At 44.9% G+C, this 18,270-nt stretch overlaps 1 protein-coding gene across 10 annotated transcripts in view; it reads right to left on the reverse strand.

Annotated features, from left to right (window-relative positions):
• RERE (arginine-glutamic acid dipeptide repeats) overlaps positions 1-18,270 on the reverse strand; it is a 253,914-nt gene that overhangs the window by 16,574 nt on the left and 219,070 nt on the right. For all 10 annotated transcript variants that reach the window (XM_068915489.1, XM_068915491.1, XM_068915495.1 and 7 more), the window contains 3 exons: positions 3,881-4,043; positions 1,714-1,806; positions 682-881 (listed from right to left, as the gene is read on the reverse strand). In XM_068915489.1, the coding sequence (XP_068771590.1) occupies positions 682-881; positions 1,714-1,806; positions 3,881-4,043 (456 nt within the window). The remainder of the gene's footprint in view (positions 1-681; positions 882-1,713; positions 1,807-3,880; positions 4,044-18,270) is intronic.

Consider the following 18,270-nt stretch of genomic DNA (forward strand, 5'->3'; position numbering starts at 1 on the left):
TCAGGGGAGGACAAGGAACAGGAGAAATCTGCTGCTTTCTATCAGCCGAACCCCAAAACAAGCATCAGATTAACTGGCGTTCCCACTGGAGTCCTCACAAGCGCCTTGCACGCTGTAAGGCCCCCGGCGTTTCACCCTGAGTTAAAAAGCCTTTGTGGCAGAGCACACTACCCACAGCAGTGAACCACAGTTTTTGGCGGGCAAGGGATTTTTAACTGCAATCATGTGAGGAGACCACATGAATAGCATCTGAGCTTGTAAAACTCTTCCTTTAAAATTAGCCCAAGAGCTTACCTCTGACAGGACCCAGCTGGGAAAAGGATACACACTAGTACAAAATCTGCAATAATACATAGGTCAAGTACCCCCTTCCTCTAATAGTCTGTTGTCTTTATCCATGCAATATAAAGGAAGATTTATATTCGGGGAACTAAAAAGAAGAGTTTGACTCAAACTCAAAGAGACACTTCAGCTTCTCTTTTCAAAAGGAAGCCTCACCCTCAGCATGTGAGCAAATCTCACGTCTGCATACACAAATCTAGCTGCAGGCACACACCACGGCAAACAGGCAAGGCAGAGACAGCAAGCGTCATCTCAGAAGTCCAACCGTCACTCTTCAGACAATGCCTCCTCTTTACAAAAGAGGCCGGAAAGCAAAGGGATGAAGAGCGTTTAGCCTACCGAGCCTCGACTCCGCCTTGTCCTCATGCTATGCTTTCCACTAAGTCCATCATCTTCCTCTTTGACAGGCTTAAACATAAAGGGTGGAGGGTCCACAGGCTTCTCAATGGGTGGGAGCTCTCCGTATTTCTTGAAGTGGATGCGACAATCAGTGCACAGTAAGATGTTTTCTCGACCGCCGTGGTGCCAGTCCTTGGAGGCTTGGGGCAGGCAAAGTGAAAGCTTAGACACTCGCAGTCTACTAGATATGCATAAATGCACAAGCATACTGCATAATTTAAAACAAATAAACAAAACACACACTCACACTCCCCCCCCCAACAATTAGAGAAATGTCTGCTTTTGTACAGAAGTCTAACTTGGGAAAAACCTCTGGAAAATTCTGTCCCGTTCCAGGCTTAGCCTGTTTTTAAATGCACGTTTTGCAATGCTTGATTACAGGCTGCTTCTTTACTTTGGCAACTACTGCTTTAAAAATAACAAAGAAAAAGAAAAGACTCATTTGCTGTATCTGGGGACTAACAACTACTAACAGGTAGCTATTCTTTTCCAAACTCGTGGTTTCTTAACTTTGCATCATGAACTTTCATCTCTCCTTTCCCTTTCTCACGCTGGGGCTCACTCTTCAATGCTATGCTTATGCCCAAATATTAGATAGCTTTCACAAACACTTACAGGAGTGAAGCTACTGCAGAAGAGCCTTGTTGCATTATAAAAAAAGTTTTGCATGTGACAGTCACAGTTCAATATTGATTTGCAATTTTGCAAATGGATTATATAGAGAATTCTGTTAAGACACAGATTTTACCGCACAGATGTCTACCTCCCCGGATCCTCCCTTGTCACTGCAATATGAATTTGCATTTGTAAATCATGATTAGTTCTTCCAGGAATACTGCATATTTTAGCTAATTCAACCCTACATTTTTGGAACCGCTGTACACGCACAAGAACTGCTCTTGCTTGAATGAACCTGCGTTAAATAGGCAGTAGCAGAAGGAAGAGAGATACAGCAATGTATCAGGTGCATACTGGTTGTGAAGCAGTGACGACAGGCGTAGCCCTTCAGCTCCTGTTCACTGTCCTCGCTGTCAAAGTCATCTTCGCTGGCCGAGCTCAAGTCCACTGAATAAGTAAAGAACAAGGAGAAAAGAGGGAAAGGGAAAACAATTCAGCAGGATTTTCTATTTCCTCCTACCTGGCTGAATAACCATTAATAATGACAGTTCTCGCATATATTCTGTGACTTCCTACAACCGTCTTGCCTTGGACTGCCCACATTTCAGATTTTGCACCCTATGCAGGGCCAGACCTGGTCAGTCTGTCGATTAAAAGAAGATTTCAGGAATACACAAAGTGATACAACTCAGAGAACTTTTCATGCAGTAGTTGATACTTTTCCAATTAAGTAGTTGTTCAAATACTGTTTGTGCTAGTCAGGATGGCTGTGTTCTTAAAGCACAACTTGCACGAGAAAGGATGCTTACGTCGAGAACCTCGCCAAATTCAAAAATCAAGTAATATTCTCTACCTAAAACCTTATCAGATTCCCTGGACAAATAAGGTGGTGGCGTTTTTGGTTTTTATTTTGTTTTTAAAATCTCATCCTCTAAACCAGATGGGAACCGCTGCTGTGCTCTGTTAGCCAGTGGCTATATTTCATCCAAGAGCTGGATGAGTTTTGCGGGTGGATGAAGCACTGTTTGCGTATGACGTGCCTTTTTTCCAAAGGGATTGCAAAGTGTTTTGCAAAGAGGCACCACAAGGATGCCACCAGCTTTCCAATTCTTACTGCAAGCCTCCTTAGAGTAGCCAGAGCCCTGAGAACATCACATTTCAAGACTGTCATTCTTTGAAGAAGTGAATGTTAGAGGGGTCACTTTTACTTGCAGCAAGCAGCATATAGCAAACTATGATTACAACACTATCAGCTAAAAAGCGCTAAACTACTGCGAATCTGCCGACATCACAAGTACCTGAAAAAACTCTTCACACACCCACACAAAAACTGAATTCTACATCATCTTGCAAAGCAAAAGAATACTGCTTTTCTGAAGGTTTTGAGAGGATGTTTTGTCATACAGCAGCTTATAGAGTGGGAGTAACTACAGGAGTTTCCATTCGCATTTGTCATCAACTCATCTAATCAACACAGGGTCCCATTTTACAACTTTTGGCCTTGCAACAGTAGTCGCTGGCACTGTCACAGTTTCTACGTTAATTCTTACAGGTGTTTAAACCTTAAACGCAAAATTAGTATCAGGCTAGAATCTGGTTTCTTTTACTGAATTGATGTTTATTCTCGTACTGCGGTGGATGGAGGGGTCCTTCCAGCCACCTGCACTCGTAAGCGCTGGGTATCCGGGACTGAGCTGCAGAGTCAAGACTCTCACTTCTGCGCGCAGAGAAATCGGCAATAAACCCTGGCGGTTTCAGCGAAGAGAAATGAAGAGCCTTACCACCTCTCCAATACGCCCTCTTCAGCTCTGTCCTGCCTGCTCGCCACATCCTCTCCCTCCCCCCGTTAATAACACCTTGCCGATCTCTGCCTTCCAGACAGTCTTCTCTTTAGAAGGCGTGTGAAGTGTGCTGGGTTCAGCCCGCAGAAAGACTTTACATTTAAAGGGTGACATTAGCCTTTTACACGAGGATAAAAGTTTATATATCCACTTGGACATTACCCATCATAACCCTTCATAACACAGTACGTTTCAATGGGTTTGGGTAATTACTGCTTGTTCAGACAGCTCTGCTTCAGTCAAGGCCAAAGTACTTCTAAGATACATTAAGATGCAGGATTGCTAACGGCAGCGCACAGACCGAGATGGCGCAGAAGGGATGGGTCACCACATGAGGATGAAAGGGATAGGACTTCCTTCTTTTTGCATTTTCTAATTCCTATTAACTGAGAAAAGCCTAGAGAAAATACCACACACACAACTGAGAAAAGAGTAGAGAAATTCAAGACCAGGTCAACGGCTGCATCCTTACATGATGCTTCTACGTTTACGAACAGCATGCAGCACTCGCTGATCGCAGACGCCTACCACACTGCAGCAGAACGGTACAGGAGCAGGAGAGGGCAACCGCCTGAACTCCATTTGCTTGCTTTATGCACTTGGAGGTTCAGTGTCATTACCTTACTGTTGCTCCCTGCAACTAAACAAAGATGAACGCGTTGCTTTTAGCTTCCACTTACAGAATTCGCTGGAGGGGGGCCTGGAGGGAGTGTTGACTGGAGTGGAAGCAGTTCGAGTTTTAATTCTCCGAAACACAGCCTGTCTTCGATGCCTACGGTGGGCTCGAGAACTTGCTGCTTCAGGGGTTTTCTTCCAATAGTAATAGAAGGTGATTAGTTCTCCCTGCAAATACAGAAGGAATATGTTAGAGGAGCATGCGAGGCTGATGTGTCAGCTTTTTTCCTCCCTTTTGCTGTGTATACCTATTTACGTAGGAAGCTTCAGGGTGCATTTCAGACAGACAAAAAAAATTCCTTAGGTACAACAAAAAAAATTCCTTAGGTACAACAAAAAAAATTCGCACTATTTTTGTTTGCTTTTGGAAGGAGGCACAGAATTCAACAAGCACGTTTCTCACTCTTCCCCTCTACCTCCTCCTCTGCTAGAGGAAGAGGTTGGGTGGTTAAGCCACCAGCCTCGCCTGGACGCCAGGGACGCTGCTGGTCTCCGCAGTTCAGAAGGGGGTGCCCTTGCCTTGCTGTCAGCACCCTGCCAGTACCTCTGCACGCGGTCGGGAGGCACGGCATCTGCAGAGGTGCTGGCTGTTTCAGCCAGCTGCCAGACCAGAGCGCTGAGGGCTGCTAAGAATTCTCCTGTATTTACGTAAAGAGCAAAGATCAACGCAAACAGCGCCGTTCCGCCAACCTAAATCCGGCATGCAGGTATTTTAAAATATTCCTGTTGAAGAAGCTGAAAGTCAGAATAAAAACCTGTTCAACAATAGGTCTATAACCATAACACACAACCATACTACGGCAAATCATATTTTAATCCGGATATATACGTCCACGTCTAATTAGGCAGTTAAACGAGAACATCTAGAGAAATGAGTGATAATTCCATACATAATGAACCTGGCTTATACTCAAAAACTGGAGCAGCTGCCATTCAAAGTAGCGGATGTAATGCTGAACTAAAGAATAGCATGCGGTTTTAATCTCTTCTCTCTCACTTTGAAACCCCATCATTTCCTGGCGACTTGTCTGCCTCTAAGGTAAAAGGTGTTGTTTCTTTCAAGTTGCAAGAGAAAAATGGAGAAGTTCTAACCAGCCCCTTCAAAATCAACATCAGAACAAACATACCTGAATTGCCCACAAAAAGAGCCTCTTTGAACTACATGTTATGTGATCTAATAACAGAACCTCAACCTGCTCTCTCTGTGGGGAAATCCTGCAGCCTTTACTCGGGGTACATCACTCGAGTCAGCTCTACCGGAGAACACCCTTAATCCAAACCCCCAAGAGCCGCAAACAAGCACTAGCAGCCTAACTAGCACCTGTAACACTGAAACGCTGGAAAGACAAAGAGAGGATGGTGGTCTAAACAGTAACCGTTGACGTTTAAGACTTATACAACTCTTACAAATGCCTAATTTAAAAACACAAGCCCCAGATCAAGAACACAACCACAACTGATTTCTGGCAACAGAACGGCTGCATTGTCCATCTGCACTGCCGCAGCCTAGGACCGATGCTGATCTCCACTGCAGAGCTGAATGATACCCGCACCGAATCATACGCAGAGTGCCCTCTGGGAAGGGGATGGCGGGGGGGGAAAAGTGAGGAAAATGAATCAATAGCTACAGTTCTGGACTCTGCAGGATAAAAGCCCTACTGAAAAAAAAAAAACAAACCCTTTTTCTGAAGAGATTCCTAAACTAAGGAGGCAAACGGGTACAGGCTGTAGACGTTCAAAAGGTACGGGCTGGCCACAAACATTCAAGCTATGCCAGATATGGGAAGAACACAGATTGCTGACACCCAGCACCCTGCTCCGCCACTGCGCGTTCAATTGCCTATGTTTGCTTTAGAAGCGCTGCTTCACTTCACTAAAAGCGGGCTCAAAGTCCACGCGGCCCAACTGTTTGTCCACCTGAGGATACGACCTGTGCCAGGAGGCAAACGGAGCTTCACTGAAAAGCTCACGCAATGCCTTTCAGAGGCAGAAAGCCTCTTGCAAATCCAAGCAGCCACGTTTTTCCTACAAATTCATTTATATCAAATCCTAGGAGTCAGCGCCAATGAGCAAATCTGTGAATCCCATGTCGCTGTGTCACTGAACTAGCGCGTGCCTTCTGACATATGACAACAGGAGAGTGGAAACCAATCTCCTTTCCTCCCATCATAAAATAGCAAACGGGAACCTATTTGAGCGCTATTTACACATCGCAAACCCATCAGGTCCCAAGGGAAGTTTAACAACTTATGCATGCGCTGCATCATAAAACCAACTGCTTAAAAAAGAAACAACGCACATTCACGAACAACATGAACTTCGTGATCATAATCCTTTTTTCCTGAGACCCTCCCAAAACCACAGTCACAGCTCTGCATGCAGATAAACATATAACAGAAGTTTCTTCAGTAATAAATTTTGCCATATCTATGAAATTTGGATATACTAAAGGCTAGAAAATATTCTCTACTCCAAGCTCGCAACCAGACGACCACAGCTACATGACAGAGTAAATGACTCAATCTTCTGACAAAGACAGAGGGATAAAAGTCAAAGAGGAAGTGCATACCGAAAACGTTATATACATAAGGGACTGACATGCTCGCCACTGAAAAAATTCCACGCCAGGTTTTATTAGCTGCCTGGCCATCAAATACTACATTGTCTACCTAAGGGATTAAACGCTGGAGTGGAGTGAATCTGAAAGGATTAGAAACAGCATATTGGTGACTGCATGGGTGGCAAAAGCTTGAGGACAAACAAAGGAATACGTGGGGAAAGCTCTGCTTCCACAAACAGGGAGCAGAACAGCTTCCAGCCTCACTGCAAGCGAAGTCAAATGAACTTTAATCAAACATGCAGAGCGCGCGCTGCCGAAACCCATCACACAAAAATTCAGGGAACAAAAGCTGTTGCAGAAATCAATAGCCCACTGAAACATTAACACAGGCAAGCATTGATCAAAAGGCCCTTTTACAAAAGGCAGCCTTGCAAATTAGCTGCTGCTTTTGCTTGCAAGCAAACACAGGCGCATAAACGCTGCTGACATGAATGGCCTGTAATGATCATTTTGTTCCTGGTGATCTCACCTCACCACAAGGTCTTGCAGTCAACACATCCTACATCTCTGCACTATAATTGCAAACAGCATGACGAACTGAGGTGGTTGCTGCTTGCGCGCTGGGGGAGAGCGGAGCGGCTGCTCTGAATCTGTGATTTGCTGGGTAGCAGGTCTACACCCAGGGGACTAGTCCTAACCTGTCAACCTACAAATACATCGTAGGTCTGCTTTGAAGTCTTTTTGTGCCAGGAAGTGGATGTTGCTAGCAACCTATGCGCTAAAATCACACAAGATAAAGTGGACTGAACCGCCTTTCACTGCATTATTATACTTGCTCAACTTAAGAGCAACATCCCCCTCATTTCCAAACTTCAGAGAAAAATTAAGTAAGTGATGAGACCGTTGAAATAACCACTGTCTGCGGTGAAGTCTCCGGCTGACGGGGGAAGAGGAACTCCTCTTGCAAGTCCAGTTCAGGGAGGGCTGCACCTGCTGGTTGAAGCAGTGACCTTGCCAGTCCCTCTCTAATCCAGTTTAGTGGTCTGAAGCGCACGGGCCGGCTGCAGATAGGAGGAGATTGCCTCCTTTTGCAAGCAGCGCCATTTGCTCGCCTCTGTCACCTCTTTCTTTCCCCGCACCCCAGTGATACGCTACCATTTAATCAAGCTCTCTGGCCAACAACAACAGGCATCAGCAACCACTGCAAAGCCTCACAATGAAACGGCAGTCTTAAGCAACGCATGGCCCAGCTTATCACCGCTTCAAACGTGAAGCGGCAGCACTGCGTATGGCTGCACATACACGGATGCCCCTCACTGCATACGCAAATGAAACAAACATCAGCGCTCACTGAAGCGACCCCTCAAAGCACAGGCACAGCCGTTCTTCAGCAAACCTCCCTGTCTGGCAAGGGCAGTCGTAGCACTCCAGGCGCTTGAGAGCGAGGACAGCCAGCGTTCAGAAGCAACTGCGTGGCAGAAAGGGTTTTCGCGTCCAAGTCTCCACCTGTTGCACTACACCGGTTCAGGTGGTGCTTCCTGCCGCTGCAACCCAGCTCAGTGTCTCTGAGACCCCCACACACCAATGCTGCTGACACACGTGTTTGCATCACTTACCAGTAAACCCAGTATGTTACAAGGAACATCACAACAAGATGATCCCAAAGACTACTCCAAACATCACCCCTCAAATCAGTAGCTCCAGTTCTTGTATCTTGTCGCATCCAAGAAGCCCACTCTTATTGCCTTCCCAGATCAGCCCCACCAAGGAACAGCTTCTTCCACTGAGATATGTGGGGAGAAGATTCATTCCTCCCGTAATCTGCTTAGCTGTTCACAGTAACACAGCCTCACCTCTGCCTGAGGTGACCTCACCTCCCTTTCTTCCAATACGACTCCATTTTTCTACATTAATATCTGACTGATTGTCCTAACTCATCAAACTCATATAAAGCAAAATGAAAATAATCATGCAGGGTTTTAATGTCACCTTTTCCCCAGAAGAGCTTCTTTCACATTGCTCAACTTTCACAAGATACAGAAGACCCGTTCTTCAGTAGAAACCATGGTCCAGCTCTCATCACTTTTGAAAGGGGTTGTGAGGAGCTCACAACTCCCCAAACATCCTACCATCTCTGGCCAAGCCCGTTTCACCCCACAGTCTAGCTACAAATAAAAGTCAGGTCACACCTCCTTTTGGCTCAGTTCTAGGCGTTATTTTTAAAATGAAGAAAAGTGGTTGAGATCCACTCCTCCCTGGGCAGCAGCAAGACACCCTGCGGAAGGCACCTCTGGAAGCTGAAGTGACAAGAGCCTTCAAGCACCCAACAGCCGACATCCTTCCCTAACCCAGCACACCTGCTTGCACCGCACAGGCCACGTGCGCTTATTAGGAGATTGTTTCCTTGGCACGTGGCACCTTTCTCCTACTTCTGCCACGGTTTTCATCCCAGGCCCTCACCAGTGTTTTGCTGCAGCCCAATCAGGCTCTGCAACCTCCACAGTAAAACATGGGGGCAGGCCTTCTTAGCTCCTCCACACCCTTAGCAAACCGACAAAAGCGTCAGTAAGTGCTGCATGCCCCGGTTTGTCACTTCTTATCAGTAGTTTTCAAATGTAAAATACACAGTACAAGCTGTACCCCGTGTTTGTGTTTAGTTTTGCCTTCGGTAAACAAAGGATTAACGCTGTGCATGCATTCCTGGACTGGAGAGGCTTTGAGGGCTCTGCTGCCGCAGAAGCTGCTCCTACGGAGGCCAATCACGCAAGCGCGTCGGCTTACCTTCAAGTATCTGCTATGGTATAACGGAGTGAGCAAACACAATAATTGCTGTTTAATTTCCCCAGAGCCTAGCTCTGCCAGGAGAGGGGGGGAAAAAAAAAACAAAACAGGGGGGATAGCTTGACTGTAATTAAACAAAAAAGGTAAATGACAACTCTCTTCAGTGGCTGTAACACCAGCTATGGCAGGCAGGAGGGGAACAGATTGTCCAGCTGTGGTCTTAATGAATTCACAATCTTTCTGGAACGCATCAAGATTTTATTAAGTCAACTCAATTTAGCTAATGCTCTCCATTACCTAAAGGCCTCTGCTAAAAATCGTGCAGCCAGTGCCTCTCTCCCTCACCTGATCTCCTGGCTTTTAACTGTCCTTACATCTGCTCAAACGCCTGCATGACAAGGGGATACATGAAGAAAATGAACTATAAAAGCACAGTTTTGCATAATGCGGGCTTTCTAGCATACACCTTCCGTACCGACCAAGGTACTGTGGTCTGTCAGCTCCAGGTTGCTTTCTCAGACTCATACTACAGCCAGATTTTTGCCATTCACATCTAGACTGGAAGACAAAATGGAAGGTATCAGTCCCTTCAACCACGCACGTCTCCATACCCAGAAGTTGCTAATGCAAGACGCACAAAGGAAGGAAACAGGCCAGCACAATCATCCCACCAAATCCTCTGACTTCATGAACAGCACAGCCTACCGTACCAAGGCAGAAACGGGGCAGCATGTAAAGCGTTGCATAGCTATTGCTTCTTATGAGCCTATATCTGGATAATTTGGAAACCTTGTCTCAGTGCAAGCAAGTTAAAATATTTAAAAAATGCAGCACGGCAGAGAAAGCAGAACTGCGCACAGTTCAGAAAGGTTGAACTTAAGCATTTTTACAATTTTAAGCTTGGTCTACAGGCCACTGTCAACTGTGACAAATAGGTTTGCATATGTTCTAATTAAGGAGCGAGTCTCAGCAGTTTGTTCAGCAGCACTGATTAATGCCTGCCCTGGGCACGCAGCAACGCTGCATAATCTAAAACACTACTGACATTTTAAGATAGGCTTTTAAAAACCAAATAATATTTTCATAGCACTACAAAAACAGCATCAAAAATCCTAGGATGTTTTCTAAGAGATATCCTGCAGGTTTCTCAATTCGCTAGCATGCTTTAAAAACCCAAATTTCTTGTCTAGCAGTTCCTCCAGCTGTTTATTACCTTTTGCACTGCAATACAGCCTTCTCTGTTGCCTGGCCTCTGCTAAGACCCCTTCCTACAATTTTAGGACAGACTGGCTGTCTTAACAACGTGTTTCCTTGTTCTAAAACCAGCAAGATTAGCTGGACGGTTTCATTTCATGTTTGAAACTCTTGGCAAAACTGATTGACCAAGCGGGAAAGCAGAAAGCAAAAGAGGAGACGGGTGTTTAAGAAACCCATGCTAACTCTTCGGTATTTTATGCTATCAATTCACCCCCAAATACAGGAGCACTCACAGACCTTCTCGGGAATCCAGCTGAGACCCTATCTGTAATTCTGGGGTTTAATTTTGTTGTGGCCAAAGGAAAGAAAGAAAAAAAAGGCAATCAGATACAGCTTCATGCTTTCTAATTGTTTCTGCTGAGCACTGCCACCCTGCTTAGTCCTCTACAGACCAGAGTAAGAAAGAGCTTCTACGCCTTACAGATTACTCTCTTGTTTTGACAGTTGACACAGGCCTCCCATCCAACAGGTCCTCTGAGAACCGCTTCTCTCCTCTTAATGCTGAAGCAAGGTCGGAATCTGAATATTTCTTTCATTCAGGACTTCCTCAAACAGTGAGGAGACTGAAATAATTTCGTTTTTCACGTTACCTAAACACCTAGATCACTTTTTAAATTCCCTCAAGAGAATATATTTGCCCTCGCTAACAAATTAAAAAAAAAAAACCAAAGTAATTAGTGAGCGCAAGCTAAATCCAACCCTTTCAACAAAATTATGCAAGAGAACTGAAGTGGGCAGAGCCACAAAGAGTAATGAAATCAGTGGAAGAAAGGAGGCGGTGAACGGGCACTGCAACGTGGGGAGAAATAAAGGAGAGATGCATAAAACAGGACAAATAAAGAATCTCTCATCTGAATCAAGTATATTTATCTGCAACAACGCAGTGACACGCAACCACTACACAGCATCTTCCCTTTTACAGTATTTTAATAGCTTTATCATCGAATTAAGTGTCTTCACATCCCTTACATTGTTTCATGAAAACAAAGAGACAGAAGATAAACAGATGGGCCAAAATTTAAAAAAAAAAAAAAGTCAGCATCACCGCTGGGAGAAGAGCAGAGGTCTGCTGGTTGTCTTTGCCGCACGTTACTCGTGATAAAACTCAAAACCCGCCATCGCTTATGTTATTTCAAATGCCGTGAACCTAATAACCCACACTGTACCAACGGTACGTGGTTCCTTTGAGAAGTGCAACCCTACTGATTAACCTCAAACCACGTGAGCAGCTCAGCCAGTGAGAGTCAGGCTCTAAAACCCCTTCCTAAGTCAGAACCAGGCTTACTGGCTTAAGTCCACCCTCGTTAAGCACAGCGCTGGCTGACTGTTCCTCAGTACGACTTTCCTTTTGCCCTCAAACTGCTTTTTCTTCTAATTTGATATACTTGTTGTTTCATTGCTACCACTTGTCTGTGTGGTTCAGCAAACCAAGGAGAAATCTAAATTTTATTGTTCAAAGCCTAAAGAGAAATCTCCACAGCATGTCTTTGTGCCGCATCTAATTCATAATTTTGGTGCAGCGCATTTGCTAACTTTTTCCAGTTTGTAATTAAGGTTGCCTATATTGGCAGGAAATAAGATAACTGCATATTATGGAAGCTTCCCTAGCTAACTGTTCCACGCAAACAATTCCCTCTTCTCATTTTTAGGGATTAAACTACCAGCTTTAAAAACAGTTCTGCAAAACCAAAATCAGAGCAAGCTAGTGCATTGTTTTAAACCTCAGCCACAGTTGAGAGCTGCTGACCCTCTCTCCAGCTGTATGTCATGCCAGAATGGAAAGAAAGCTTTTGTAATTAAGGCTTCTCCCTCCAGAGACCCCTCTTAGTTAATCAACAGTCCCTAATACCCAAAGGGACTCAGACTGTTGCCTGCATCCATTACTAATTATTAGATCCCATCTTTAATAGTGTCAGTTATAGTTCTACGGGACTGCGCAACAGCTGCCTGTGCTACCACGTACGCCCGGTGGGATCTCCCTGGAGCTTGCTCAATTAACAGGTTATCAAAATAGAGAAACAGTTAAGAACCCGCTTGCCTTATACACGTTTGTCAAGAATTTGTTTTCTATTCAGCTCCCCTTTGCAGCTTGTATTATGAGAACTTCTGAGGCTGGAAATCCTGATCTGCACCTTCACCTCCAATTGTTCCACTTTTTTTCCCCCCCCTCCGCTCCTCTCCTAAGCTGACCTCTTGTTTTCCCACACACCTTTACCAGCAGCTGCCCGTCAGCAGTACGGAGGGGTCTCCCAGGCCAGCAGAACCGGTACTAAAATACCGATGTGAGGTTTTCTGCCTGTGCTCCAGTGACGCTCGGCACGGAGTAGGAACCGCTTCATGCTGACAGAGCCTGGGGAACGCAGCTCAGCCCCTGCAGAGCCAGGGCATCTCTCTTCCCACTGAGGCTCAGACTGGCATAAATCGCAGGGTTCCTCCCACCCGCTGTTCAGCATCTGTTTATTCTCCCTAGCAAATACTCAGTCTTGTCCCTCTCTGCTCATCCTAATGCCCGAAGCATTATCCCCAACAAAACGCACAAAGGACAGGTGAATTATATCCAGTGTAGTTGTGAAGGACAGAGATTAAACGCTTTCGCAAAGGCAGGAGGGCAAGTTCATATTTTCTTGAGCCAACAATTCTGTTCTACAACCCGCCAAGTCCTGAGCTTCACAACTGTTTCATGCAATATCTTTCACTGCCAGCCTCTCAAACTAGAAACTCTCATATTGGTGCTTGCACACAGGGAAAGAGAGGAGCCTAGGATAAACGCCCAGACAAATTAAATATAGGATATACAGAAGAGCTTTAGGAGCCCAGCTTACCATAGCATGCACTACATCCTGTCTCTACCCCTTCACACATGCTTTTCCATCACTTCTGTTGACACTGAAAATTTAGCAGTACAACGCAAGGAAGGCAGTTCTCCCAAAAAGGGTACGAGGCACCAACACATCATCCCTTCACTTGGGCTTCGCTTCTGCACCAGCTCAATATTTCAAAGATCCTTGGGTACATATTGCTGGAGTACAGCTGTGGGACAAAACACAGTTCATTGCTACTGGCTACATCACGGGACCGTTCACGGTATCTTCTCGTGCTTGCAACGTATCACATTTTCACCATTTCCAGCAAAAAGATCAGTGATGATTCATGGGGGCGCGCACATGAGAGAGAGCAAGCGTGCATAAGCAAGCCATAAAACTGTTAAAACTACCATGCTACATCCCGTAAACATTTTTCTATTTATCTGTCCTTCATTACATGGGCAATCTTCTTATCCCTGCACATCCTCAAAGCGACAGCCGTCAGGGTCACCCTATAAAATATACATCGGCAATGTTACATTTAATGACCGGAGCGAGGAGAAAAATGAAGGATGAGAAGGGTGGAATACTGCAGGATATTTTAAAGGGATCATCAGTTATATCTGTGCATTTCCCGAGGTGATAATTGAATGACAGTGGCTAGAGGGAAATCCATTTCTGAGCTCAGGAAAGGACCGTTAAGAAAAAAATGTTTTTGTACTGGCAGCATGTAATGGCTGCCAGAAAATGAGAAAGGTTCCTTCAACCCCAGCAGTTCTTCTAGTTTATGGCTTATATATGGGGGAGGGCTGAAAATTATCAACTACGATCAGTTATTCAAGCTGATCCAAAAATGTCGACAGACACAGACTTTGGTCATTTTATGTTATAAACTAGACTACCTTCTGTGGCGCTTTGCATGTCAACTTCAATTAATTTAAATGAAAGATCAATCTGTGTGTGTGCGCTTCTGCAAAAGGGGACATCACAAACACAAGGGCAGCAGTATGTTGCACTTTCAGAGTTTTCTTTTAAACAAAGTATTAAAAATTCAATTCTCCTATTCAGCAGGGAACTTAATCCTTCTGCATTTTAGTGAGGTGTGTGTATATATATATATATATATATATATATATGCTAATTTGCAAGTCTTTTAGTTCTGCACTATTGAAATCAGCCTTGCAGTTACTAAAAAAGTTTTACTACTTTAAAATAACATTATTATTGCACGGCGACATACTTTTTCAAACCGAACCAAACATCTGTATCACAATTCCTGGCTTTTTTTTGTTTCGCTAGTTGACTACTTCACAGCAACTACTGTACCTTTGAATCTAAAACAAACTGCATCCAGTTAATTCTCACTTAAAATCAATACTCTGCATTATTGCAACTTCCTGCCGGATGCATCTCGGGCTCACGGGACACACAACTGAAGGGGTGACAGAAAATACTGACTTGCAGCTCGTAAGAATTAGAAAGGCTTTCTCTCACTAGAGTATAGGGGGTTTTTTTGCAGTAAACACACACACACTTTATTACCTAAATCAGACTACTATTACACAGTTCAGCAAATTCCCATTCTGTTCAGATGGAAATTCGCACAGTGATAAGACGGCGGTCATTTTATCAGTCTACAGAGATGTTTCTAAATGGTTACGAAGTGCTTATATCTTGCGGTGCAAGTTCCGGGCGCCGCTTCCGGAGAAGACGCTGGAGCTCCTGGACATCAAGCGGAGCTTTGCTGCTAATTCTAACGTGCAGAGGACTCAACTCTGAAATTTTAACGTGAGACACAGGAAGCACTAACTGATGAGACTGCAGCTTAGAACCGTATTTCAAACCCATCACAATCTCTCAAGGTAAAGTCTAGCATTTAACAGAAGTTTCTGGCTATCCTTCAAGCTGCAGTTTACAAGGCATCAAATTGCCCATGAATGGGGAAGTGTTTTAAGTGGAACAGACCACGTTATTCAAGAATTTAGTTCATACCCATCTTCCAGCACTCCTGGGGCAACTGAGAAGTTTTAGTCTTTATTTTCTTCTCTGAAATTTGAGACGCGCTTCAAGAAGTCCATACAGAAACTCCGTGGACCAAAATACCAAACATCATGTCAGCAACACAGCACTTATCTATTCTCTAGAAGCGTTGGAAGTCCGAGACACAGGAACGTTTCTACATCTCCAAAGTGCCGGTGTTGTTCTCAGGGACTTGTCACATTCATGATCTACAAATGCAAAAAGTTCCAAGTCCCTAGAAGTCCCTGCAGCTTTTTCCGTAACGGTCAAACGGGTAACTCCTATGATATTTTATGGGCCCACCAAGGACTGTCTTCCTGTGAATTGCAGCCGGCACTTTTTTTTTGTTTGTACGAAACTGTCTCATGCCTTCCCTGGACTAATTTGGGACTATTCCCTTATCAGGTTTAAAACAAATCTGAGTCTTGCCATATTCTGTTACAGGAATCTGATGTCACTCTCAGCTGGAGTTCGTTCCCAGAAGGTCAGGTATTTTTCCTCCTTTGTTCCTTTGTTGCTGTTTTGCTTCCAGATGAAGGACACGGATCGCCTGCATCGTGCTCCCCAACCCTAGCCCCGTTCCTTTGCTGGGCAAGCGGTGGCCCCTGAGAAGATATGTACCAGCAAAGCAAGAAACCCAGCGCACCCACCTAAGTCTAATTTTCCTGTTTTAATAGGACAAGAAAAAGTGAAAGGTAAATAAGAATTAAAACATTTGGATTTCAAATGTCACATTCGCTAAGTGCTTTTATTTAAGTATAGAAGTAACAGAATTGAAGGTCCACTTAATTCTGAGACAACCACCAAGGCAATTCTGCCACTAGCAGCACCATTTCAGACCGCTGATGTGCCTGCACTGACCTGCACTCAACATTACAGTGTAACAGATGTTTTAGGTTTTCCCAACACATCTGTGGTGAATCATAAAAGGCTTGGCTTGTCAAACGTACGCAGTATTTTCACTGACAGACAGCTTCCTCCCTTTGCAGCCCATGACCTATAGGGGAGCTCCTGAGTTTAAACACTGTATTAAAAGTCATATTTAAAACAACCTCAATTCAGGAAATACCAAAAGTGACCCAGGAGCTAACGACTTTGTAAAACAATCCTCCCTGTTAACGACGAAAGTGAATACGCAATCACCTGGAAAGGGAAGATTTTTCCACCGCTGTTTTTATTGCGGCTACCCTCAAAGGCATCGCAACTGCTCATTTCATGATGAAAACCATCAAATCCCCTGACTCGACGCTGAAGACAGCTAGAATTTGACCTCTGTTTAACAAAGAATCTATCACAGGATGCCCGGCACCTGAACAAGCCAGATGGTTGGAGGAAAGCCCAACATCCTACACCTGGAAAGTATCTCAAACTGGCACAAACCACCCAAAGCCTATCACTGAAAACTACAGTCACGCATTACACAAAACACAGGTTCGGAGAGGGACAGCTTCTTGGCTCTACTGTTCAGTCTCAGTTACGGGCAAAACAACAAGCTTCAGGCAAACAAAAGCTCTCTCAAACACCATCCCTGTCATTGAGCCTCGATTTTAAACAGACTTCGTTTCTCTCAGATCTGATCCCTGAACAGCTGTTTTCCTTTTGCTGCTCTCCAAGAACATTTCTTCAGCTAGCAGATTTTCCAGATTAAGTGTGGAGGACTGGGGAGCATTTGAAGTATTTCCCTGGTTATCACTGCAGCAAGACATGGGAAGATGAATCTTGAAGCAGGACATCAAGAGAAAAAACCCAAGTAGCTGCCACAGAAGCAGCTGATCCCATAGTTATTGCTGCTTCTTCCAGTCTCAAATTCCTTCTGTCAAGGAAAAAAAAAAAAAAAAAAACCCTTGGCAAGCAAAATTTAACTAAAAGCCAACGGTGAGTGTTGTAAAGCAGTATTAGAAAGACCAATTTGTTGTCGCTCACTATAATACTTCTACAGTAAGCTCAAAAATGAAAAAAGCAACTAATTCTTCACAGCTCTGTTCTGCCCTGGTGTCCCTGGCAAGCATTAAGCCTACCTGCTCCTTCAGAAAGGAAATTCGATCCCTATTTCACAATTAGCAATAAGGAGGGGGAAAAAAAGTGTGTGCGTGTGTGGTGGTGGGGGGGGGGGGGGAACGGCAAGGCAAAAAGCCAGTAATTTGGGGGTATGACTTAGGGCTCTGATTCACGTGTCTCACATCTCATGCTAGGGTGATTTCAGACCCACGTCCACATCAGAGCTGTCAGGACAGGTCGCATGGCTGCCACAAGTAATTCTGCAAAACACATTAACTTAAAACGATGCAGATTTCAGTTTACAACTGCAGTGAGGTCCGTTCACCCTCCTGCCATCTCCGCCACAAGGATGCTGCACTGCCCCTCTGACAGGGGGGCTGGGGAGGCAGGACAGAAAAGGAGGAAGATGGAACAGACAAGTTAAGGCAGCAATCTTTTTTTTTTTTTTTTTTAAATCAACTCAAAACCAACAGCCAGTTTTCGCGAGTCACAAACGTCAGAGACAGAGCTCAAACCCAAGAGCCCCGACCCCCACCTCTAGTCAAGCTTGTCTTCTAAAGATGACTACCCCGGTTTGGGCAGACTTCAGAGCCTGATCCAAGAGATGACATAAAGTGGCCGCAGCGTTAGAAAAGGCATCTTCATCCATCTGGCTCTGCGCAAAACCTGTTACACAGACTCGTAGCTCAGCATGCGTTTATCCGCCAGGGACACGGAAGGGCCGTGAAAGCGAAAAGGGCAGCGCTGGCAAAAGAACAAATGGCTACAGACCGTACTAGCTTTAACACAGTTGGATCCGTTCACGAAAGGGACTCGAGAGATGGTTGCCTGCGACAACAGAACTCAAAATTCAGCAATCCCCCCCCCCCCCCGGGCCCGTTCTGGCCCTGCGTTCTTGTGTCAGGGGAAAAGGAAATACAGGCCCCGGGAAACCTGTCAAGCCAGGGCGCTGACCTATTACACAGGCAGTCTGCCA

Source organism: Struthio camelus, chromosome 21 (genome assembly GCF_040807025.1).
Source record: "Struthio camelus isolate bStrCam1 chromosome 21, bStrCam1.hap1, whole genome shotgun sequence".
NCBI lineage: Eukaryota > Metazoa > Chordata > Aves > Struthioniformes > Struthionidae > Struthio > Struthio camelus.